Source organism: Linepithema humile, chromosome 4 (assembly GCF_040581485.1).
Source record: "Linepithema humile isolate Giens D197 chromosome 4, Lhum_UNIL_v1.0, whole genome shotgun sequence".
NCBI classification, from domain to species: domain Eukaryota; kingdom Metazoa; phylum Arthropoda; class Insecta; order Hymenoptera; family Formicidae; genus Linepithema; species Linepithema humile.
Genome location: NC_090131.1, coordinates 10,557,762 through 10,585,480, shown reverse-complemented (window position 1 = coordinate 10,585,480; position 27,719 = coordinate 10,557,762). Strand labels below are relative to the sequence as shown.

Below are 27,719 nucleotides of genomic sequence, written 5' to 3'. Positions count from 1 at the left end.
AAGTACACGCTCTTGTCACAATCAAAACAAATTACTAAAAAAAAAGAAATAATATCTCAAAAAATAACCTTTTCAAAAAAAAAAGGTAAAGAAAAAGGCGCCAAGTACACGCTCTTGTCACAACCAAAACAAAACAGTATTGTTTTACATTTAAAAAAAATTGCCGTATATATTAAACCTATCAAAAAACCAGTCGTATATATTACCCTTTCAAAAAAAGCTGTCGTACATATTAAAACCTTTCAACAAGTAATGCTGTTGTGTATATTAAAACTATAAAAAAATATGATATCAGGAAATGACGCCAAGTGGGATTAAAGAACTATGAAAAAAGTTGTACACTATTTCTATAAAACTTTTGTACATAAAGCTGTCGTATATATTAAAAAAAAAATCTAAAAAAATGCTGTCGTACATATATTATTATATTGCATACTATATTTCACCATATTTTACATATACTATACTATATATATTATATATATTATTACATATACTATACGATATATATTATTTATAATATTACATATACTATATATATTATAAAAAATGAAACTCATAAATAAAAAAAATAAAAAAAATATTTAAAAAATAAAAATATTTTAGCAAAAAAAATTTTTAAATATTAAAAAAATTTAATTAAAATAAAAAAATATTTATTAAAAAACGCAAAAAAACTTGGCGTTGCTACAGTAAACTACATGTTAACTTACATGATGTCAACTTATTATATTATGTCAATTAATCGTCAATTGTTATATTATTACTAATTTTTTTGCTTTATAATATTTTGAGGTGTAGCAACGCCAAGTTTTTTTGCGTTTTTTAATAAATATTTTTTTATTTTAATTAAATTTTTTTAATATTTAAAAATTTTTTTTGGTAAAATATTTTTTTTTTTTTTATATTTTTTTAATTTTTTTTATTTATGAGTTTAATTTTTTATAATATATATAGTATATGTAATATTATAAATAATATATATCGTATAGTATATGTAATAATATATATAATATATATAGTATAGTATATGTAAAATATGGTGAAATATAGTATGCAATATAATAATATATGTACGACAGCATTTTTTTAGATTTTTTTTTTAATATATACGACAGCTTTATGTACAAAAGTTTTATAGAAATAGTGTACAACTTTTTTCATAGTTCTTTAATCCCACTTGGCGTCATTTCCTGATATCATATTTTTTTATAGTTTTAATATACACAACAGCATTACTTGTTGAAAGGTTTTAATATGTACGACAGCTTTTTTTGAAAGGGTAATATATACGACTGGTTTTTTGATAGGTTTAATATATACGGCAATTTTTTTTAAATGTAAAACAATACTGTTTTGTTTTGGTTGTGACAAGAGCGTGTACTTGGCGCCTTTTTCTTTACCTTTTTTTTTTGAAAAGGTTATTTTTTGAGATATTATTTCTTTTTTTTTAGTAATTTGTTTTGATTGTGACAAGAGCGTGTACTTGGCACCTTTATTTTACCTTTTTTTTAAAAAAAGGTAATTGATAGATATTTTTTTTTTAATGATATATATACGACAGTGTTTTTTAAAGCTAAAATAATGAAATATCAGTTAGATTTTGCTAAAGACGGCCCATTATCACCCCAGTCGTACTTTCAGTATACAGCATACGACGGTCCTCTTTAATTAATTAAGTTACAAAAATACAAAATTCTATAAGTATCATATTGTTTCTAGGCCATAGTGTTTTTCTAATTGAAGCATCATCAGCTTCAATCCAACCATTTTCTTCTCTATGCAGGGTGTCCCATTTAACTTGAGACAACTAAATATTTCGAAAAATAAGCATTGTAAAAAATGTCCCAAATAAACTTTTAATATTATCAAGGGGGACGTCTGGCTGTATAAAAATTAACCCGCCCCCACCGCCCCTTGGGGGTGGGGCGGGTGGCAACTTTGAAATTTCAAATAGGAACCTCCATTTTTTATTACAGATTCGGATTCCTTGGAAAAAAATACGTAAGTTTTGTCCGAGACATTTTTTCGAATCGTGATAGATGGCGCTGTAATCAGTGAAAATTAGTTTTTGCCATTTTCTCTCACCATCGGGGTGCTTTATTTCGGTGAGTCCCCTCGCCTCTCACTATTCAATTACAATAAATGCTCGAAATGATGACTTTCCATTTTGATGCATTTATTAACTCGAGCTTGGAATGCTTGTACACATGTAGAAAGTGTATCTGGCGTTATTTGTGCGCAAGCATATCTAATACGTTCCACCATGTTTTCTCGAGTATTTGGTATTTTTGTATACACTTTTTCTTTAAGGTAACATAAAATTATTTCAACTTTCAAAATTATTTTAAAATTATTTCAACTTTCTTCTCTAAAGATAAATAATCCATTATTTATTTGCTGACATAAAGAACGCGTCCGTAAAAAAACAAGTAGCTAGCGTACGTATTACTGAAATTTACTTGACTTGAAATTTAAAGAATCCAGTTATTGAAGAATTGTTCTGACTTAATTTCTTTCATTTATTTTGTTTCTCCTTTTCAGTATTTTCAGTATTTCAGAAATTTACTACATATGTAGATGCCTCATAGTTTTGGTACGCTAGCTACTTGTTTTTTTACGGACGCGTTCTTTATTTCAGCAAATAAATAATGGATTATTTATCTTTTGAGAAGAAAGTTGAAATAATTTTAAAAGTTGAAATAATTTTATGTTACCTTAAAGAAAAAGAGTATACAAAAATACCAAATACTCGAGAAAACATGGTGGAACGTATTAGATATGCTTGCGCACAAATAACGCCAGATACACTTTCTACATGTGTACAAGCATTCCAAGCTCGAGTTAATAAATGCATCGAAATAGAAAGTCATCATTTCGAGCATTTATTGCAATTGAATAGTGAGAGGCGAGGGGACTCACCGAAATAAAGCACCCCGATAGTGAGAGAAAATGGCAAAAACTAATTTTCACTGATTACAGCGCCATCTATCACGATTCGAAAAAATGTCTCGGACAAAACTTACGTATTTTTTTCCAAGGAATTCGAATCTGCAATAAAAAATAGGGGTTCCCATTTGAAATTTCAAAGTTGCCACCCGCCCCACCTCCAAGGGGCGATGGCGGCAGGTTAATTTTTACACAGGCAGACGTCCCCCTTGATAATATTAAAAGTTTATTTGGGACATTTTTTCGTACAATGCTTATTTTTCGAAATATTTAGTTGTCTCAAGTTAAATGGGACACCCTGTATATATTACAACGTTTATAATTATCTATTTCATTTAGTCTCTATTAGGCCCTGACCTATTATCATCTCTTTCAGTTTAATAAATAATTTAATTATAGTTGTTATAAATAGAATTACAAACTCGTATTACATAGTTAAATTAAATTTGCAATTTATAAGTGGCATTCAAAAACGATATTCAAATACATTGAGTACATGAGTTAGATAATTAATTAAATATGTTAGTACGTATTATTCATTTGATTAGTTACCCTAACAGCACATGTAGATACTGAGAACAATCTGAGAATATCGCAAAAGTATAATTGTAATATTCTCAGAACATTCTCAAATGTACTGCGATGTACGTAGTACGTTCTAGGAATCATCGTATGTCCGCGGTACCATCTTCCATAGAATTTCGCAGGAAGGTCTATAGTTTAAAGACAGTATCAAGATAGGATAAAAATGGGAATGTTGCAGTAGATCACATATACATGCACACATTTACACAGCCAAGCGCTGAAACGCGCGCGCGTTCATATATTGTATAGGATAATTTAGATTAGGTTAATTAATCAGTTAATTTCTTATTAATTGATATTTTTATTTCAAAATTACGACCGTAAGCGTAAAAATATTTACATAAAACTTGCAATATAAAATAAAGTTCTAGAAGCCTAAGCTAGAGAACTTCAAAGGAACGATACTGCGAACTGAAAACAGTTTTATGTTAAATCATCTTTTTAAGACATTGTTTAAAAAATAATTAAGAAAATGTATTGTATATTTAACCAAGAACCAAAGATGTGAGAGGCAATTATAATGCAAGTTTACGAACATAACCTTAAAATATTTTAAGCAAAATAATTTAACAAGTACATAAAAAATAACAAAAATATTACAAAAATTATATACAAACACTATCTAGCTCTTACACTTTATTCACTATTTTGTGAAATAAAACTTAAAGGAAAAAAGGATTACCTTCGATATCAGTAAAACCTCGGATACGTGGTGTTGCGTGGTGTCACTTGATGCCGGGCAAGTGGGAAAAGGAATTACGTATGTAAATGGCGCAGGTTAGTCAAACCTGAGATTATACGCGCGCGATAGAAGTGCTTACGTATCACTTCCGTACGTTTGAGTCAAACCTGAGATTATACGTGTGCAAAAGAAGTGCGTACGTATCACTTCCGTACGTTTGAGTCAAACCTGAGATTATACGTGTGCGAAAGAAAACCGAATAATACTGCAAAAGATATTATAGGATTGATCTCAGTATTTAACTCAGGATAATCACAGTAGAATGAGTATGAAAATGGGATGATACGCAGGATATCGTGTGCTGTTAGGGTATTTAAAAACAATATACTACATATAATTATTTTTAACATGTTCACAATTTATACTGACAATAAGGACAATGAAAAATAGAAACTAGCAGATATTACATTATATTACCACGATTTGGCCGTTCTGCACGTGCGCGACGTCTGTAGCCTGCGTACGGGATATATGTATAGGTACAACGCTTGCGCACAACGCACAGAGTCTGCTCTAGAGTGAGAAACAAATATCATCCGCACCGTAATATTTTTCGAAACTCTCAAGCACAATCAGCAATGTAGGAGTATTACATATATTTTACTTCACACACGTATACCGCTGTGTGGTCAGATTTGATACACAAACAGCAGCAGCAGCAGGAATGGAAGGATTACCGCATATATGCGCAAGTCACATTGTACATGTGAGCTCCGCACTTCGCATGTACATGACTTGCGCATGCGTTGCCGGCGATACATGCCGATATGTGTACATCTGAGATACTAGCCATCTATCGGCAAGAATTTATAAAGTACATCCCAGACGACTGAAATAATTTTCAGTTTTCATGACATTTCGACTTTAGACTTTAATATCTTTATTTATACAGCATATAGAGCAAAAACAAGCATACTTTTATTATATATTTTGGGTATGCGCTATCGATTGAGCCTATTTTTAAATCGATCGGCTCAGGCATTACTGAGATCCGATAATCTCGGCTCGTCTCAACTTTCGGTCTCGCGTAAAGAGACACGGTCGGTCTTGCGCTGCGCGTGAACTTGGCGCGAGACACTGCCGTGTCTCTTGATTATTGTTCGAGGACTCGGACTGAGATCTCGGATTGAGTTCTAGCATCGTGGACACAAGGCTTAAGAACCGCCCTCTCTGGTTCTCTCGGAGCGCCCCTGTTTCCTCTTGATTCTTGGAACTTTTTGGTCCGCCGGTCGGTATCCGATCGGTAGGAGCTGGTATTTTCGGGTAGGGCTGGTTAGGCTGGCCGGACCTTATACCAGTCCTTCCGGCAGTATCCCCAGGACTCTCGGCACCTTCTGCAGCAGGGCAAGGTCCTCTGATACGTTCTTTATTTCCAAGATCTATAAAGAGAAGGTTACCTCAGGCAAACCGGTTGTGGGCGAGGGACGATGAAGTAAGGGGGGAGCTAGAACAGCTTATAGGCGAAGGGCGACGAAGTAAGGAGGGAGTTAGAAACAGCTTGTCCGCGAGGGTGACGAAGTAAGGGGGGAGCTAGAAACAGCTTGTTGGCGAGGGGCGACGAAGGAAGGGGAGAGCATGATGATCTCATCGTCAAACAGTAGCTGTCTCTCTCGCACGCTTTAGTGTTTTCTCTCTCGCTCCTTTAATATAGAAATGCTTTGAGTTTTTATCGAAAAAATACTTTTATTTTGTAAAATATTGATAGCACTGGAAATTGCGTAATAAAAATTGAAAAGTAAATTAGAAAGGCGCTATAAATTACATATATTGCAAATTATAGCGCTAGATATTTAACGTTTATAATGTTAAATATCGCTGCAACAGATGCATTTGTAATACAAATTGCTTTGTACTCGTATTTAGACTGTAATATTAATGAAAATAAAATATAATTTGGGGATATACACAAAAAACATCATTTGTAAAGTAGTAAAATAAAAGAAAAAATAGTACATATTTAAAAATTATTTAAAAAATAATATTTACTGTATATGCTGTATACTGTACTTTATATGCATTATTTACAAAAGAAATACTATAAAAAAATTTATTTTTTATATTTAATTGTGAAAACCTCAAAAATTGTCAAGAAATTGTAACTGAAATTCATGAATGTAAGTACAATTCTAGGATAATATAAAAAGCATCATACACAAATTTATTATGATACAAACTTAAATAATGAAATTGTAATATATGTTTCAACATTGCAAATGTGAATATTTATATGATAAAATTTACAAAGTGTTAACAATTTTCAAATATTTGCTAATAAAATATTATTGAAATGTTTCTGTTGAAATCTTAAAATTGTAACGATGCAGCCCGCTGCATCGTTACGGCTACGGACCGTCCATCGTCCGTAGCCCACCAAGGGCGCATCGCGCGCCGATAAATTTCCTATCAAAAACAGCGGCGGTCAACCGCCGAAAATCCCCCACACCCGACCGTTCCGAAATTCCGTTTTGTGGGGGACTCGCCGCCGAAACCGCCGATGCTTGCCGATTCGAAATCATTCGGCCGCCAGCCGGGTATAAAAGAGGCCCGGCTGAACGTCTTCTCACCAGACTCCGTTCGCTGATCGACAGCGAACAACCCTGCTACGAGCGTCCTCGTAGTCCCGACCGAGCATACTCGGACTCTATACCTGTGCCAGCACACGAGTATCCTCGTGTACCGCCGATTGTCCTCGGTATTCTTTGATTCCAGGATACGAATATATTCGTATACCCGCCAAGCGTACTTGGTTCCTCTAGGCCACCGAACTCTGTATTGCGGGCATTTCCGCATACCTAGCCAGGTCGCTATTCTAAATTCCGTCTTCGTACGAGCATCCTCGTACTCCCGCCGAACGTAATCGGCAGCCTAAGTCCGCATACCGCGTTTATTCGCCGGGATTTCATAATTGTAATCCGTCCGGCAAGCAACACCGCGTCGACCAATCCGCGCCGCCGAATAGTCCGCATCGATCTACGATCGAACAGACTCGCGATACTACGAACGCACTTACCGACAAGCGCTCCGTCTTGTACCAACCGTTGCGACACGATCGCCCGCGCTTGCGCTCTCGCCGACCGCACCAGGACGCCTCACGTCATACTAAATAATTATTCCACCGTCGCCTCAAATAATTATTTCATTATTACGATACTTCGCATTGATTTTCACGTATACTTCGCATTTATTTTACGCCGCCTTAAATAATTATTTCACCGCCGCTCGAATAATTATTTCATTTTGCCGATATCTTGCATTTATTTTCACGTTGCTTTCGCTTCTATTTTGCGCCGCTTTAAAATAATTATTTCACCATTGCTTAAATAATTATTTCGCCTTTGCCGATATCTTGCATTTATTTTCACGTTGCTTTTGCTTCTATTTTGCGCCGCTTTAAAATAATTATTTCACCATTGCTTAAATAATTATTTCGCCTTTGCCGATATCTTGCATTTATTTTCACGTTGCTTTCGCTTTTATTTTGCGCCGCTTTAAAATAATTATTCCACCGTTGCTCAAATAATTATTTTACCAGTAACGATACTCCGCATTTATCTTCACGCTACTCTGTATTCATTTCACGCCGCTTTAAAGAACTATTTCGCTATCACTTGTTAATTACTTCACCGATATTTGGCTAATTTGTATGCTATTTCAAATTCATCTTGCACACGCTTCGCATGTATGCACGAGCATTGTAGCAGATCATTCGAGGCAAATCGAATCAACATCTTTCTCAATAAACGCTGTTTCATTATTTTGTTATAAACGAGCATTTGGTTTATTTGACATACCCCCAACCGACCGAACCTGGATTCCGGCGAGCTAATCCGCGTCCGCCGAAAGCTCACACGGTTTCAAAATAATTCTTTAAAACAAATATGATGGGGTATATATTAGGGATCATTAAATATGCGGCAACATTGTGATTATAAAATTTTATAAGTATCTATAATAAAAATTAAGTATAATAAATATAATAAATATATAAGTATAATAATAAAATTTTTATAAGTATCTATAATAATAAAAATACATATATGTTGTATTAATCTGTTAATATAAAGAAATTTATTTGCGTTAAATTAATTAATAATTTTTTTATATTAACAGATTAATACAACATATATGTATTTTTATTATTATAGATACTTATAAAAATTTTATTATTATACTTATATACTTATTATACTTAATTTTTATTATAGATACTTATAAAATTTTATAATCACAATGTTGCCGCATATTTAATAATCCCTAATATATACTCCATCATATTTGTTTTAAAGAATTATTTTAAGATTTCAACAGAAACATTTCAATAATATTTTATTAGCAAATATTTAAAAATTGTTAACACTTTGTAAATTTTATCATATAAATATTCACATTTGCAATGTTGAAACATATATTACAATTTTATTATTTAAGTTTGTATCATAATAAATTTGTGTATGATGCTTTTTATATTATCCTAGAATTGTACTTACATTCATGAATTTCAGTTACAATTTCTTGACAATTTTTGAGGTTTTCACAATTAAATATAAAAAATAAATTTCTTTATAGTATTTCTTTTGTAAATAATGCATATAAACAGTAAATATTATTTTTAAAATAATTTTTAAATATGTACTATTTTTTCTTTTATTTTACTACTTTACAAATGATGTTTTTTGTGTATATCCCCAAATTATATTTTATTTTCATTGATATTACAGTCTAAATACGAGTACAAAGCAATTTGTATTACAAATGCATTTGTTGCAGCGATATTTAACATTATAAACGTTAAATATCTAGCACTATAATTTGCAATATATGTAATTTATAGCGCCTTTCTAATTTACTTTTCAATTTTTATTACGCAATTTCCAGTGCTATCAATATTTTACAAAATAAAAGTATTTTTTCGATAAAAACTCAAAGCATTTCTATATTAAAGGAGCGAGAGAGAAAACACTAAAGCGTGCGAGAGAGACAGCTACTGTTTGACGATGAGATCATCATTGCCCTTCTTGCCGCTCGCCCCGCTCAGCATTTGCCCCTCTTGCCGCTCGCCCTGCTCAGCATTTGCCCCTCTTGCCGCTCGCCCCGCACAGCATTAGCCCCTCTTGCCCCTCGTCTCTCTTTGCGCATGAGGTAACCTTCTCTCTATAGATCTTGCCTTATTTCGCTCTCCGGCGTCGCAGCTGGAAGCAAGATTTTATTAGAAACGGGTTCAGATGGCGGGATCGACGGGGGCGCGATACGTGATCTTTTCTTTGGCAGGGTCACAGGCATGTGACACCCGCGGGTGATCCCTCGGCGTTCGGTCTTCTTGGTAATGCTGGAATCTTCGCCCTGAGACACAATGCACGCAATGCCATCCGCTCGGGGTCTTACCTTATAAAACTCAAACTACATCTAACGGTAACAACAAATGAAATACAAAACGGAACAAAGTACAAGATAACGTAAGATGAATGGCGGAGTCTCGCGGATTGCTTTCTCAAAAGCGAGGAGCAACCCCAGAACTCTTTGCTCCCTCGGCCGGGCTATCGCCCTTGTGATGGCGCTCCAAAAGTGTCACGTCACAAGACACATATAACTCTGTAGTTTAAAAAGCGAAATCTGTGAATTTGAATATATTAATTTTTTTCCACTAGCAATTGCCTGCAAAAGAATTGAAAATCTAGTTATCAAATTTTTATCTAAGCCTGTGATTTCTGCTGATAGTTGTGGATTACTAAAGAATTTTCTTGCTGTGTTGTCATCGTTGGAGGTACCTTTTCCTTGCTTCACAATATCCACTAAAAGACCCATTTGTATTCTAAAAGCAGATTGTATATCTTTTTTTCTTTCATCAAATTTTTCTTTATTATTTTTATTTTTAATTGCCCAACATTTGATATCTAGTCTATATGAAATATGCAATAAACATTCGAAGCATCTGATCCAGCAGTGTAAAGATGACAATCCGAAAGAATAATGCTCTATTTTTGCTGTTCTAGTTTTTGCTGAATTGATATCATTCATCTGTTTGGGAGAAGCGTTACATATATAACATTTCATAGATGATCTCGTATTTATTAAAATATTACATATCTTGTTATCAACCATAGTTAGCAATAGTTTATGAGTGATAAAAGTACCCTAATCCAAAATAGATGGTGTCAATAAAGATATCTGATTTTGAATGTCTTCTATGCAAGATTTGACTTCATTTCTTTCTTCTTTAACAAGTTTAAATTGGATTGGACTGTAAAAACGGGTAGAAGAAGAATAATTGTTTTGTCATAATACTTCCTTATTTTCATTATTATAAATTTTTATTGGCACAAGACTACTTATAAATATACTAAAATCATTTTTCAATGGATTACTAAAATTTATTTTATAACGAGCTTGGTCAGATGCTTCATCACAGCCCCATTTAGATATCATTATTAAATTTTTGGAATTTGAATTAAAATTTAATAATTTCATAAATCTGAGAGCAGTGTGATTTAAAAAACTCCACAAAGATACTTTTACTCCATCATCAGAAATTTCAATCAATTCAGAAAGACACTCTTTTTTTGCTTTCTGAATTTGGAAATAACTAGGCCATACAATAAATCCAAATTTTGTTATCGAGTTAATTTTGCAGAGACAAATGTTGCTAGTGCAGTCGTTTTATCAATTTGTATAGTTTTATTTTTTATTTCTTCACAGAATTGTTTCACCTGTTTCACATGTTCTGGATGTTCTTGAATAAAATTATATATAAATTTTGCATCGTCTGATTTTAATTGCTTTTCCACGACAAAATCAATAATTTCTGGATTATTTTGTATTTCCTGAGTTCTTCTACGTTTTTGTCTTTCGCCTAACTCTCCAAAAGATTTAGAAGTACTTGGAAGTACATGAGATGAATTAGAAATCAAATTTAATTTACTATCTGGGATCTCAAATTTCTTATTCACGCCTTATTAGTTCTCATAAATTTTGTACTATCACGATTACTATGCAACCATTTCAATTTTAAATGTTTCATAAAGTTGAATACTTTATACTGCAATTCTTCAAATGCAGTTCGAGATAAATGTATTTTTAGATTATCCGTTATTAAATGCGTTACATTTTTATAATCGGAAATATCTAAATTATTTTCTCGTAAAAGGGTAAATAAATCCTCGTTTGTTTTAAAATTTGTCATAATTTTAAATTTATAAAAACTTTTATAAAAGACAAAAATTAGGATGTTTGATTGCAGGCGAACGTTTGCGTATCTCACTAGCAGAGTGTGGAGATGACTCTCTCAACACAACTTAGCTAACAAAACAATAGTTTTATGAGAAAATTAATTAAGAACAAAAATTAAACGAGAGAACGATAAATTGAACAAGAAAATGGTAAATTGAACGAGTAAAACGATAAATCAAACGAGAAAAACAAGGAATTAAACGGAAAAACTATATCCTTAAAAAACTATATCTTAATAAATTAGAAATGAGAAAAATAATTTAAAGAATGTAGAATTCTTTTTAAATATAAACGAGAAGAAGAGTTAAAAAAAGAAAATAATGAAGCGCTAAGAGATATGTTGCGAGTCTTTCCGATCGCAACCGTAAGTTCGAGATCCGCTTGGGGAACGGGACGTACTGCTTAGAGGTGTGGAATAACTGGACGCAAACCTTGCCTCGAACAATTTATTTAATCACTCACAAACCGCCAGGACGGTGTTAGATTTCCGTGAGCCGTGTACGGACACGGGGAAACGAGTCGGTGTATTCGCGTATCGTAAACTGAATCCGTCGCTGCTTGCGCGCGACTGTATTTATACGAATCGGCAATCAAGAGTTTTGTAATATTATTGATATGTTATTGTTGATATTTCTCGGATTGCTGATTCGTGTCACCTTGAATCCGAGGTTGTTTCTCTGCAGCCTCATCGTTATTCTTTATTTGCTAAATAATTCTTTCTTAGTATTTTTATTTTGGTATTTAACTTAATTAACCTTATAGCGACACGTTGTGTTACGACACACAACATCCCTCCCCCGCGAATGGAAGGAAATGTAGGTACGGAGTTTCCGTGCGGAGTAGGCGGTGCGAGTGTATAGTTTTACAGTTAGTTCTTGTCCTACCGTCTACCTATTATTCCGCAGTAGTCTTTCTTTTTCGTAATAATAGTATTGCTCCTATGCCTAGTGCTAATACAATAATCACGATGGCAAGCGAACTTGTGACCACAGGATACAAAGTCAAGGGTTGAATAATTTTTCCCTCTGTTAACTCGTCGTCTACTTCTCTTATTTTTTCTCCCAAATCTATTAATTCCCTTGAATTTTGTATCATCTTTTTCAATTTTAACGGTTTGATTTCCATGCTCGTTTCACCATTAGTTATACCTTCTATTTTTCCCGTTAGATTAAAACGTGGTATATATGCCTGAATGTTCGGGCCTTCTATTATTGTTCCTGTGTTCAGGGTCATGTCCTTCGCAATTATTTTACAATTATTTAATAGAGTTATTCTACCTGTTCGTGTGATTTTGGTCTGTATTTCCTTATGGTTTAAACAAGTAATCATTACGTCTTGTTCGCTGTTAGTCGAATATAACCAAGAATTTTCCTTCGTTAATGCTATCCAAATAGTTTGGTTAAAACTTACATACTTATTTCCGCAAATTGCCCTTTTTGTCAAACCTACATACAATTGTACTTCACATAACGCTCGAGGGTTAATATTATATATCGGACTATCCGATTTACATATATATTTCTTGTCTATCTCAATACATTTTTCTAAGTTTTCTTCGCTTATCGCTAGATATACGGATAATTCTAAATTTACAGCAAACAATTGTTGGTTAATCTCGGTAAATACAAATATCCCGCGTTGGTCAGGGACAGGTAAAGGTATGGCTTTTATTAACCTGTATTTTGGATATGTTACAAGTGGCAATTTCAACGTTACAAATATAGTCTCATTCTTAACATACGAGTTTACACTTGTAATTTTTTCAAACGTTGACCAATAATTTTAAACGGTTCGCATGCACCGTCATCTCTTTCCTCCCCTTTTTAATAGTGTAGTTTACTTCCGAATTCCTTTTTACTATTACGTATGGCCCGCACCATAACGTTTCTAATTTCTTTGAACGTCCTCGTCGTAACGTTTCATCATATAATAACACTTTATCACCTTCCTGGAAGATGACTTGATTAGCCCGTTTATCGTAATACCGTTTAGCTTTTACCTTTTTTTTATGCTTTTCCGGCAACCGGTACGGTCGCGTGTTGGCGGGCGCCGTCCCCGGCCGCGTCGCGATCTCGTGTTTCATCGCCACGGTATGAGTCAGCGGTTCTCCCTCTATATGAAAGATATCGCTGTACTCTTCACAAATCTTTGTTATTGCCTTTTGCTCTTCCTTGTTCAAATGTTCAATTCTTAATGCGTCTCTTATTTTCTCCAAACGAGACATTGGCTTATCTGTTGCCTTGTTAACTTCAGTATTAAATACTTGAATTCCTGTTTCCGCTTCTAACAGTGTTAACTCTACGTGTGGAGTCTGTATGTCTACCGGCTTATCGGTAGTGTTGATTACGCTTATGACACAACCGTAATCTTGAGCTGTCGTCACGCAACCTCCTATGATAATTCCCGGCTGCATTTCCAATGCATGCACTATTCCTGTCATATTTTTATTTGTAGTGGCGGATATTATGGTCTCACTTCGTGACTTCAATGTGACTGGTCGGCACGGAAATAGTTTAAATTTGGTGTCCCCTATCGTTAGTCGCTTAGTGGGGTAGTCCCATTTCATCACGTGCTTTTTAAGGAAATCAACTCCTAATATTCCTTCATGACTTATCGGAAAATTGTCCTTCACCACATGCATTTTATGCGTAATAACTTGCCCTTTCAATAGTACGTGAGCCATTATCGTGCCCAACGTTTCGGCCTTCTGTCCAGTAGCGCCTATTATCATTATCTTTTCATCGTAAACTAAAGTTTCTTCTTTTAAGGTTTTCAATTTAATTAAAGTTATTGCAGCTCCTGTATCTACGAGCATAACTGCCCGTGCTGCTCGAATTTCTTGCATAGGTACTGCTATTAAATCTAGATTAAGTTCGGCCTGTGCATATTCGCCTACTGATGCTATCTGCAATGTTTTTGCGGGTCGTGCTGTTTTTATGTTTGCCTCTTCTCCTTCGCCTTGCTTGGCGTTTTTCCTCGTTCGGGCGTCGTCCTTGTCTGGCCTTCCATGCAATGACCAACAGGTATCTTGATTGTGCCCCGATCTTTTGCAATGTTTACAAAACATGTTCATCATGTTGACCTTCTGGCCGCTAGCTCTCGGTAATTGATACCGGTTATTATAATTATGAAAGCGTCCTATTCTGCAATCACGCCCTTCATGACCCAATTTGCCGCATTTGATACATTTTAGTATCTTTTCTCTTGCGCCGTTATTATTACTGAATTTGTTATAATTCCTATTTTCGGAATACGGACTTTGCAATTTTTCTTCAGCCGTCGCTATCGCAATCGCCTCTTGTAGCGTTTTGTAATTGCGTGCGCGTACTATAGTTTTAATGCTTTCGTTTAGTCCGATTTGGTAGTTTTGTAGCGCTAAGTTTTGTATAGTGGTCTTTATTGTATTTTTCTCCATGACCGTGAGACTTTTTCCATCGATCATCGCTTCGTAAAGTTTCATCGCGAGCTGATCTGCTCGTGTACCGAAAGCTTGGGCGTTCTCTCCATGCTTCTGCTTTAGCGTGTTAAATTCAATTTGCAAGTGCGTTATACTCTTATGAGTTGTATATCCTGCTTCTATTTCTCGTTTTAATTGCACGAACGTTTGAATATCTCTTGTTTGAAAATCGAGCAAGACCTTTCCCTTTAACTTAGTACACAGTATCGCCTTCAGCAACTGTAATTCTTCCAAAGGGTCTATACTTTCCACCGCGTAAGTACTCGCGCTGAGGAACTCTTGTATTTTAGCCTGTGACGTTCCGTCAATCTCTGGGATTAAGCTTCGCGCTTCTTTTAGTTGCATATACCCATGCATGGCTATCGGCCTATTTCGTATATCCGACATACCCCGTCCGTATGCTACATCCGCGTTATCAGTTACGCGCCTAGTAGTCAGTGGTACATTCAATTCTCGTTGGCCCGGTATAGCTAAGAGCCGTTGCTGCCACTCTTGCTGTTGCCCCCGTACGTTTTCTATTTGTTCGTGGAATTGCTCTTGCATTTCGGTCAACTGTTGTCTTATTTCGCGCACAAAGTCCATCATTGTATCTGTTAGCTCTGAGTTTCGCGTCGCGTCTTCAGTTTTTGCCCCTGCGTTTTGCGTCATTTCCTTTCTTAGTAACTCAATATCCCGGTCGATTTCTGACTCGGTAGTCTTCGGTAATTCTTGATCATTATTCATTTTTACTTCAGTGCGGAACTCGTCTGGGTCGAAAACGCAACTATCATAAGATGTGAGTGCGAACTCACTGTATTCCGATACGTGACTCGGAGTTCTACTTGGCAGATGCCTACTTTGTCGCGGTTTTTTGTCCTCGCGAGTAGCTTTCAAAGCACTGTCGAGCCCTAGCAATGTACGATTGCGCTCAACGGTTGGTTTTTTCGAAATGGTATCTGTGTTCGCGTCTCCGGTACTTTGCTTCTTATTTCCAGTTTTCTTTCCTGTCGTCTTACTACGTTGTTCGCTTACGCTCAACGCTCGTTGATCTTGGTTGCGGATCAACCGAGATTGGTTTGGTTGGGATTCTATGATTACGCGCTTTTCCTCTCCGTTCGCGGAACTATCTAACGCCTCACTATGATTTCGGTTGTCGTTCAACCAAAATTGGAAGCCTAATTTCTCTCGTTTCCCGGACATTCGCTTTTCCTAATATTATTTCTTATTATTGACTTACATTAGGCCGCTCGCTCGCATGATGCACGCTGCTGGTTAGCTGATCCGTTGTTGAGGTAGGTCGCGATCCTTGCCTGTCGTCGTCCTCTCGGGTTACGCTGACTCAGCTTGGTCGTTGCTCCGCCAGGCACCTTTCCGCCGCTTTGTTGCCCGGACTGTCGTCGCCTTGTGAATCCAGGCGATTTTCCACACTGCCTTCTCACCTCACTTTTGTAGCTCCAGGTGATAGATTCTCTCAGTGGTCCCTCTGTTACCACTGCCGATATCCGATCATCGGGTGTCCAGAATGAACTTCGGTAATTGCGGATCCCACCGCTGCCACCAAATTTATGTTGCGAGTCTTTCCGATCGCAACCGTAAGTTCGAGATCCGCTTGGGGAACAGGACGCACTGCTTAGAGGTGTGGAATAACTGGACGCAAACCTTGTCTCGAACAATTTATTTAATCACTCACAAACCGCCAGGACGGTGTTAGATTTCCGTGAGCCGTGTACGGACACGGGGAAACGAGTCGGTGTATTCGCGTATCGTAAACTGAATCCGTCGCTGCTTGCGCGCGACTGTATTTATACGAATCGGCAATCAAGAGTTTTGTAATATTATTGATATGTTATTGTTGATATTTCTCGGATTGCTGATTCGTGTCACCTTGAATCCGAGGTTGTTTCTCTGCAGCCTCATCGTTATTCTTTATTTGCTAAATAATTCTTTCTTAGTATTTTTATTTTGGTATTTAACTTAATTAACCTTATAGCGACACGTTGTGTTACGACACACAACAGATATAATAAAAATTATCTCGAGCAGCTTGCAGCATATACACTATTATATATACTATTTTAGTTAAATCTTGATTCTAAAAATTGGAAAAAGCTCTGCGACATCTATTGACATACTAATGAAGATGTTTTGCGCCAACTTTACGCGTAACGCGCAATGCAGTGCAAGACCGACTGTGTCTCTTTACACGAGATCAAAAACTAAGACGAGCCACAATAATCAGACATCAATAACGCCTGAGCCGATTGATTTAAAAATAGACTCTATCGATAGGGCATATTCGAATTATATTATTAAAGTATGCTTGTTTTTATTGTATATCTTTACGTTGTTTTTTATTCATTACAAGGCCGCTATATTGTTTATAATAATTTATTTTAATCAAAATAAGAAATTTTTGTCATTTTAATCAATTAATCCACTATAATATCTCAAAATCTTCAAATTTAAGACAAAAATGATTCAAACAAAAGTTGCTCAGTATAATCAGACGAATCAAGTGGTATAATAAAAACGTATAATTGTTATAAATAAGTAAATTACATAATACTTTTTTTTAAAAATAATAATGCGTTTTTTTACACCAATTGATTTGTCTCATTATTCTGTACATAAAAGTATTATGATAAAATTAGCAAAAACTAAACATTTTATAAGATATTTTAGATTTTATATCAAAATATGTCAAATTAAGATCAAGAGACATGGTAGTGTCTCGCGCCAAGTTCACGCGCAGCGCAAGACGGAACGTGTATCTTTACGCGAGCCCGAAGAGCCCAGAGAGCCGAGATTATCGGAACTCAATAATGCCTGGGCCGATCGAGTTGATAATGGTCTCAATCAATAGCGCATACTCAAAATATATAATAAAAGTATGCTTGTTTTTGCTCTACGTGCTTTATAAATAAATATATAAAAGTCCAAAGTCAAAATGTCAAAAATATTATCTCAATTTCTAAGATGTACAGTCAACATTTTTCACACTAGATGGCTATAGTAATGTTAGTAGTTGGGTTTGTGTTGGTGGCGCTATAGGAAATAGCCGCGCATACCAAATAACCTTACAGAAGATGTGTCAAAAGAATAATATTGAATTCGGCCACTCGCACTACATTGCACTGGTGCACACTCAAGGCTGCTTAATGTTCACCAGTTTTTTATTCGTGTTCATCAGAGTAGTGTAGTGCAGTGTAGTGCGAGTGATCAAATTCAACATAAATGTATTAAGTAAAATAAGTGTATATGTTTATAGGTTATAAGTATTGTGTTTTAATTTTACCATACATTCTGTCAAAAAGCTTTAGTGTATGATCTGTCTAAAATAAATAAAATTAAATGTCTCAAAGTTTAATATTTCAATTCTACGTATCCTAAATTAGTTCCAACAATATTTATTGTTGGGTTTTATTCGACGGGAAAGGAAAGATCACACTAACTATGCTTTCACCTTTATTGCACGAGACCATAACACAGACTGACTAAAAATAAAGAAATTCTAATACGCGACGTTTTTACATGCGCCGTTAGCGTGATATCATATAACTAGAAACGTTTGGTCGGTAATACTTAATGAAGTGGGTTGATTTCCTTACACTCCCCTTATCAACACACTCAATAAAAAAATGAGTAATAAATGGTTACATATAATAATTCGGGTACGGATTATAAAAATATACTTAATGTTCTAACTAATACATAAGTTGGTACATACTGCTGAATAATTTAACTTTAACATTTGTACACATTTCATATGCTTATCCTTTGTTAAAGGTTTAGTAAACACATCGGCAACATTTTCCTCTGTAGGAACATATTGAGTATTAATTAATTTTCGTTCTTGTGCTTCTCTGGAAAAATGGAACCTGATGTCGATGTGTTTGCTCCTTTGGTTTGTCATGTTTTCTTTACATAGGGCTATTGCACTTTGGTTGTCACAAAATATAGGTGTAGCTTTCTTTACATAAAATGGAAAACCTATTTCTTCAATTAGCTTTCTAATATATACTATTTCTTTCGTGACGTCGGATAAGGCCATATATTCTGCCTCCATGGTAGACAAAGCTACTGATTTTTGACGCTTTGAGAACCACATAATCGGTCCTCCCGCAAGGATTAATGTATTTTCCGAGTGCGATCTTCGACTATCAATGTCGCCAGCCCAATCGGCATCTACAAATGCTTTGAGATCTTCGTTGGTTTTACAAAAAACTATGCCGAAATTTTGAGTTTGTTTTGAGTAACGTAATACATGTTTAGCAGCTTGCCAGTGTTCTTTTTTTGGATTTGCGTTGAATCTACTTAATGTTCCAGCTGCGAAAGCTATGTCTGGCCTAGAAGTATTAGCTAAATAGATTAGGCTACCCACTAATTCACGATACGGTACGCGTGCTAATTCATCATCTGACATTTCTTTATTTCCGCATGTGAGTTTAAATCCAGGAGATAAGGGTGTCGAACTTGCCTTACAGTTCAGCATAAAGAATCTCTCTAAGATTTCTCTCACATACCTTTCTTGTGAAATTTTAACTGTATTATTAAAAAGATTTCTCTCAATTTTTAATCCTAAAATTTCATTTGCGGGTCCCAGATTTTTTATTTTAAAACTTTGATTCAATTCGGTTTTTATTCTTGTAATGGTATCCAATGACTTCGAGAATATTAGTAGGTCATCGACATATACTATAATGATTACCTTTACACTATCTAGTTCTCCATGAAAAACACAAGGTTCTGATTCTGAACTCTGTAAGCCAATTTCGTCCAATTTGCGACGTAGTTTGCGATGCCACTCACGCCCGGATTGTTTTAAACCATAAATTGGGCGCAAAAGTTTACATACTTTCTGATTTTCTGATTTTTCCTGAAACATTGGAGGTTGTATCATATAAAGTTCATCGGATAAATCACCTTGAATATAGGCAGTTACTACGTCCATCTGGTGTACGTGTAGGTCTTCCTCTACACTTAACGCGAGTATTAATCTGATCGTTTCCATTCTGGCAACAGGTGAATAGATTTCACTATAATCAATTCCATTGCGTTGCTCAAAACCGCGAGCTACTAATCTCACCTTGTACTTATCAATTTCACTATTTTGGTGTCGCTTTATATTAAATATCCACTTACAGGATATCACATGCATGTTAGGGGTCTCATCGACTAAAATCCAAGTTTTGCATTCATTTAGAGATTTTATTTCATCATTCATTGCATTTAACCATTTTTCTTTTTCTTTACTATTCATTATTTCTTCTAATGAAGTCGGACTTTCAGTGGATAGACTCATAACAATCCTAGCTTCATGGTACTCTTTTTTGGGGACGTCCTGGTTTTCCCGTGCGAATTATTTTGGGTCTCCCGCGCCCACGAGTTCTTACAGTTAACGGTTCTGGTAATAAGTTAGTCGGTACATCATCTTCCGAATCCGTTTCTATCCTTTCATTATCTGCAAAAGGCATTTCTTCCAATACTTTGTTATTATCTAAATCCTTATTTTCTAAATTTTTATTACTCGTGTTTTTTTTTAATTGAAGTGGAATATTAGCGAATTCTTTTTCTTTAATATTGTTTTCCTCGTTTATTCTGAGATCTCTACTTTTAAAAACAGTTTTCGTGCCTTTCTTCCAAAGTCTGTACGCTTTTGATTCTTTTGAGTAACCAACTACTATTGCTTCAATGCCTTTTGCATCTAATTTTTTACCTGGACCCTTATTTAACACTATAGCATCTGAGCCGAAAATTCGCAAAAATTTTATGTCTGGTTTCCTACCTAACCACAGTTCTTCGGGTGTTACCCCGCCTAATATTTTTGTGGGACACCGGTTTCTTAAGAACGCTGCAGTGTTCACTGCTTCTGCCCAAAGTGATTTTGGTAAGTTCGATTCTAGTAACATTGTCCTTGCCATTTCCACTAGTGTTCTATTTGCACGTTCTGCGACTCCATTCTGTTGTGGAGTATATTTGGTAGATAACTGTCTGTTTATTCCTTCCTTCTCTAAATATTGCGAAAAATTATGCGAAGTATATTCTTTTGCATTATCAGTTCGTAATTTTATTATTTTTCTACCCGTTTCTCTTTCTACTTTTATTTTATATTTTATAAATTCAGATAGTATTTTACTTCTAGATTTTAAGAAAGCAATATCTGTATGTCTTGTTTTATCATTTATAAACGTTGCAAAATACTTTGCACCACCAAGAGAATGAGTTTGCAAAAGACCACAAATATCAGAATGAACTAACTCTAATATATTTTTCGCACGTGAGCTCGATTGTGGAAATGGCAAGCAATGTACCTTCGCATTATCGCATTGTTTACAGTACATTGGATCAAATTTATTAGGTAGATCTAAACCTGTGACTGCATCTTTATCACGTAACAATTTCAAATCTTTATAATTTAGATGCCCGTAACGCCTGTGCCAGATGTTTGCTTTTAGATCATTCGCGATTCTTGCTTCATACGGTTGGATAACCCTCACGACATACATTTTATCTCTTTTTAACGCTTCTAATATAATCGAATCTTTTTCGTTAAGAACATTTGCGCTATTAGTATTGAATTCAATTCTGAAACCTTTATTTGTTATAGCCGAAACTGATAATAAATTTCCTTGTAAATCGGGTACGTATAATACATCGAGTAACTTAAGTGTCTTTAATTTTCCGCCAATTTCAATATTTAATGTAATTGTTCCCGTGCCTATAGCTTTTACCGTTTCTTTTCTCGCAGTACGAATATCACGCGCAGGAATTTCACTTACACTGTCAAAACAATTATGTATACCACACATATGAGCAGTGGCACCACTGTCGAGATACCATTCGTTAGTGCTGGTCACGGACTTGAAGGACGGAGCATTATGGGATATTATGGACGCGGGGAGTGAAGCACTGGTGCGGGGGGGATTTGACTTCTAAACCACCTTCAGCCATATTTATATGAGCCATTAGTGCTGCTATCTATTTGATGATCGTGGTGGTTTAACATATCCTTCAAGTAGTGTAATAAAAATATGCCTTGAAACGGAAAAGGCTATCAGATTTACCATAAAAGAAAATAATATAACTTCAAATTCGAAATATTCCGTTCACTGTATTACACAAACTGTACTTTCAAATTTAAATATGATAAATATATTTAAAGAATTATTAACACATTCAAATGATCAAAACTTCTTAATATGTCATAGAATTAATTTAATTAAAAGTGTTATAATAAAATACGTAAAAACACGGTACTTTTATATTGCAAAACAAACTGATAATAATGTAAACAAAAGACAATATTTTAATAAATTAATATTATTTGCAGGACAGTAAATTATGTTTATTTTTGTATACTTATTTATGTATATTTATTAAATGTGTTATAAATATCTATAATTCATATTTTATTAAATTTTGTTTATTTTTGTTAATTTTTTGATTAAATATTTTTTTAGATTTATTTAATTATCATTCTATTATGTATTATTCAAGCAAAGTATTGTGAAATACTAAGAGATGGCAGTACCAGTGGCCCATATAAATATGGCTGAACACGTGCTTCACCTTTTTCAAGTAACACTCCGTCCTTTAGGTCCGTGGTGCTGGTTGATGAGGTGAGTGCAGATAGCGCCACTGTGGTCTCGCTTTCTCCTTCCTTTACTTGGTTCGCCTTCCCGCCATCCTTCCTCTTCTTTCGACAGTCCACCGCTCGATGTCCAAATTTGTCACAATAAAAACACTTTCCATCAAATCTTTGAGGAGTAGGCTTTCCTTCTCTAGTATTCTTGTTGCCATGGTAATTTTTGATAGATGGTCTTCCTCCTTTATATTTGCGAGTAGTGTTCTCGCACGTACCTCGTGATACTAGCGCGTTCGTGCTGTTGCCGCCATGTTTGTCGTCTCCGCTCCCCCTTCTTGCTTCTTCTTCGATTAATTTTCCCTTGATGAAATCAATTCCAGGAATTTGATCTCTCGACTCAATGGCGATGCAAAAATTTTCAAACGTGTCTGGTAGTCCGTTGAGCAGCATAATTGTCTTTAATTCCTCTGGAATTTCGATGCCCGTATCTTCCAGTAGATTTACCTTGTTTTGGAAATCATTGATGTATTGCATCATTGTTTGTTTTTCATCCTTCTTTGAATTGTACAACTGCCGGTACAAAATCGCTTTCTTTACGGGACCTTGAGAGCTGTGTACTCGAACCAATTCATCCCATGCTGCTTTCGATGTCGTCATACGCCGAATATGTCCTAACTCATTTTTCGAGACACTTAGTATGATAAGTGCAAGAGCCTTTTCGTCCTTTATCTTCCACTGTGTCTGTCCGTTTTCATCAGTGGGTCTCACTATATTGCCATCGACGTATCCCCATAAATCATTAAAAATTAGGATGCTCTTCATCTGCAATCGCCAGGATTCGTAGTTTCCTTCCGTTAGTTTTTCCACGTGGTGGCTGCTGGCTGGATGCATGATAGTTTCACAATGACGACAAATTTTTTTTTTTAAACAAAGTTTTGCTTATAGGTCTCTCTTTTTTTTTTCTTTCTTTCCTGGGCCCATAACCTGTTGGGTTTTATTCGACAGGAAAGAAAAGATCACACTAACTATGCTTTCACCTTTATTGCACGAGACCATAACACAGACTGACTAAAAATAAAGAAGTTCTAATACGCGACGTTTTTACATGCGCCGTTAGCGTGATATCATATAACTAGAAACGTTTGGTCGGTAATACTTAATGAAGTGGGTTGATTTCCTTACATTTATAATTTCTAGTCAATTTTATATATAAAAAAATATAGCATAAGTCACTTTTTGTGATTATCCTAAATTAGTTCCAATATTTATAATTTCCAGTCAATTTTATATCCATAGAAAATTGGAAACAAAAATTATAAACATAAACTCGACAAGAAATCTTGTAATACACAAAATTAAAATTGACCAGAAATTATAAATATTGTTGGAAATAATTTAGGATACATAAAACAGAAATATTAAGCTTTGATATTTAATTTTATTTATTTTAGACAAATCATACACTAAAGTTTCTAAACAATGGTCTTATAAAACGTAGTGATGATTGGTATGATTGTATAAATTAATTTTACAATACATTCTGTCAAAAAAGCACACCATTCGAGACTTTAGTGTATGATTTGTCTAAAATAAATAAAATTAAATATCTCAAAGTTTAATATTTCTGTTCTATGTATTTTAAATTAGTTCCAACAATATTTATAATTTCCAGTCAATTTTATATTTTATATATAAAATTTATTTTATATATAAAAAAATATAGCATAAGATACTTTTTGTAGTTATCCTAAATTAGTTCTAATATTTATGATTTCCAGTCAATTTTATGTCCATAGAAAATAAAAAACAAAAATTATAAACAAACTCGATTATAAACAAACTCGACAAGAAATCTTGTAATACACAAAATAAAATTGACTGAAAATTATAAATATTGTTGGAACTAATTTAGGATACATAGAACAGAAATATTAAACTTTGACATTTAATTTTATTTATTTTAAATAAATCATACTAAAATCTTGAAACGTGTGCTTTCTTGAATGATTAAAATTGACTGGAAATTATAAATATTGTTGGAATTAATTTAGGATACGTAGATGAGAAATATTAAACTTTGGTATTTAATTTTATTTATTTTTGACAAATTATACAAAATTTCTGAAACTTGTGCTTTTTTGACAGATCCTAAATTAGTTTCAACATTTATAATTTTCAGTCAATTTTATCAGAATCAAAACAAAACAGTATTGTTTTACCTTTCAAAAAATTGTCGTACCTATATATTAAATCAAAAAAAGCTGTCGTATATATATTACAAAAAAAGAAATAATATCTATCAAAAAATTACCTTTTTTAAAAAATGGTAAAAAAAAGGCGCCAAGTACACGCTCTTGTCACAACTAAAACAAAACCATATTGTTTTATTTTTTAAAAAAATTGTCGTATATATTAAACCTTTCAAAAAAACCTGTCATAGATATTAAAACCTTTAAAAAAAAACTTGTATATAGTAAAATTTTTAAAAAAGCTATTATATATACCTTCTACAAAAAAATATGATATCAGGAAATGGCACCAAGTGGGACTAAAGAACTATGAAAAAAGTTGTACACTATTTCTATAAAATTCTTCTATAAAACTCTTGTACATAAAGCTGTCGTATATATAATTAACTATATTATATACTATATATATTATAAAAAAATAAATACATAAATAAGAAAACAAAAAATTAAAATTAAAAAATTTTTTCTAAATATTTAAAAAATAAAAATATTTAATTAAAAAATGAAATAATATAAAAAATTTAATCAAAATAAAAAGATATTTATTAAAAAACGCAAAAAACTTGGCGCTGCTACAATAAACTACATGTTAATTTCATTGCTTTATAATACTTTGTGGTGTAGCAGCGCCAAGTTTTTTGCGTTTTTTAATAAATATCTTTTTATTTTGATTAAATTTTTTATATTATTTCATTTTTTAATTAAATATTTTTATTTTTTAAATATTTAAAAAAAATTTTTTAATTTTAATTTTTTGTTTTCTTATTTATGTATTTATTTTTTTATAATATATATAGTATATAATATAGTTAATTATATATACGACAGCTTTATGTACAAGAGTTTTATAGAAGAGTTTTATAGAAATAGTGTACAACTTTTTTCATAGTTCTTTAGTCCCACTTAGTGTCATTTCCTGATATCATATTTTTTTGTAGAAAGTTTATATAATAGCTTTTTTAAAAATTTTACTATATACAAATTTTTTTTTAAAGGTTTTAATATCTATGACAGGTTTTTTTGAAAGGTTTAATATATACGACAATTTTTTTAAAAGTATAAAATTACTCTAAAAGTATTTAATAAAAAAATATTTTATTATAGTGTTTTGAAAAGCTCTTGAGGTCAGCTATAAGAATATGCAATAAAAAATGAGAGTTTTTATTTAAAAAATTAAAATATTTTGTCAAGACATAATAGAAATGAATTATATTTATATTAGCATATAATAATAATGCCCTAAAACTTTTATCTTTGCTTTTAGGAAAATATTTACATTCGATATGATTTTAAATAATTTTTTTGTGTCTCTACATAATAATAATGTTTCCAAATAATTTCTTTATTTATTTTAAAAGAAAAATTTATTTTTAGTTTTATACTTAAAATGTTTGCTATTAAAAAATAAAACGGCGTGCTATACAATTAATTGGCATGGTATTTTAGCACTATAATACGATAATACAATAGCCACCAATTATATTAAAGAATTCGGACAATGTTTTTCACATCACTATTCCCATCTATTAGTCTGTAAAATCGAGGGTCTATTGTATTCTTAATTTCTAGGTCTATAAAAAGTATTAACTTTTTTCGAATTTAAAGTGTCAATCCTGCAGCTTAAAGCATTCATGCTTTTTTGAAAATGCAGTTGAAGACATTGACGAATGCAGTGCATACGGCCAAATCAAATGCGGCAAACGCACAGGCAGCTGCGAGTGGTGCGCAACAATCGCTACGAGAAAAAGAGGAATTGCTGGAAGCGGCTAAGAGACGAGTTGACGAACTTTTGAACCAGTTACAAAATGCTCGGCAAGACCTTACAAATACAAATCGTGCAGCAGCCAATGCCAACGCTGCTGCGCACGAAGCAAGGGTAAATGCCGCTAGAAATAAAAAAAGGTTAGCAATTCTCAGAAGATTACGCGCACGCGCTGTTCGTCTAAATGCAGCGCAAGCTACTTCTTAAAATATCCAGCATTATTAGGCCCTGCGCAAAATAGAGAAAATATTAGGAATAGGAACAAGTATTAGATATTAGGAATAGAAAATGAGAATTATTTCATTTCAGAACAAGAAAATTGGATGTATTAACGTAACATGAATTAAAAATTGAGAATTAGGAATAACTAATACATTTCGTTCCTATGTTTGAAGTAAAATAATTCCAAATTCTTTTTCATAATATTTAATATTTATTCCTATTCCTAATATTTTCTCTATTGTGCACAGGGCCTTAGTCCCTATAATTCCGGCTAGGCATTTGCGAGAGTTAAACATATTATATTTAGATACTCGCAGATAATGACAGTTAACTAATTAATCTAGAGCTAATTCAAATAGCTTATTACATGGTTAAAAAGTTTATTAATTAATTCAAAATTATATTTGAAACAAAAATCTTAAATCAAGAATGTATTGCATTATTAATGCTTTAAATATATATAGCGTTATTAATACCTTGCATAAAGTTATATCAATTTATAATATATTAAGGCCATGCGTACTTTGTATTCAGATATTTGTGCATAATGATTCAAAACTGCGTAATTTTAAGGGTTAGGCATTTATAAGCATTTGATATGTGTGAAAGATTAAAATTAAATAAATTATAAATGATAAATGTAAAGAGAATATAAGGTAAAACAAGCAAAATTGTTAATGAAAAAAGAGAAAACAAATTCAAAAAGTAACACATACACGGAGAAAATTTTATATGAAAAATTACTATGTACGGCAGTAGCCACGGACCATAAAGAAATTATAAAAATTTTTACTATGTTTTTCATACGTGAAATATAGTAAAAATTTTTGGTCCGCGACTTTATGGTCCGTGGTTACTGCCGTACATAGTAATTTTTGATATAAAATTTTCTCCGTGTAGATGTTATTGTTTAAGCCATATTTTAAACTAATAATAATGTTAATAATTATTATTTTGAAGTTTTA

The 27,719-nt window shown here is 33.5% G+C and overlaps 1 protein-coding gene across 1 annotated transcript in view; it reads left to right on the top strand.

Moving 5' to 3' along the window:
• LOC136999241 (cingulin-like) overlaps positions 1 to 27,527 on the top strand; it is a 73,081-nt gene extending 45,554 nt beyond the window's left edge. The window contains exon 5 of the mRNA XM_067352820.1: positions 26,422 to 27,527. Within this exon, the coding sequence (XP_067208921.1) occupies positions 26,422 to 26,739 (318 nt within the window). The 3' untranslated portion in view covers positions 26,740 to 27,527. The remainder of the gene's footprint in view (positions 1 to 26,421) is intronic.
• The last annotated feature ends 192 nt before the right edge of the window (positions 27,528 to 27,719 follow it).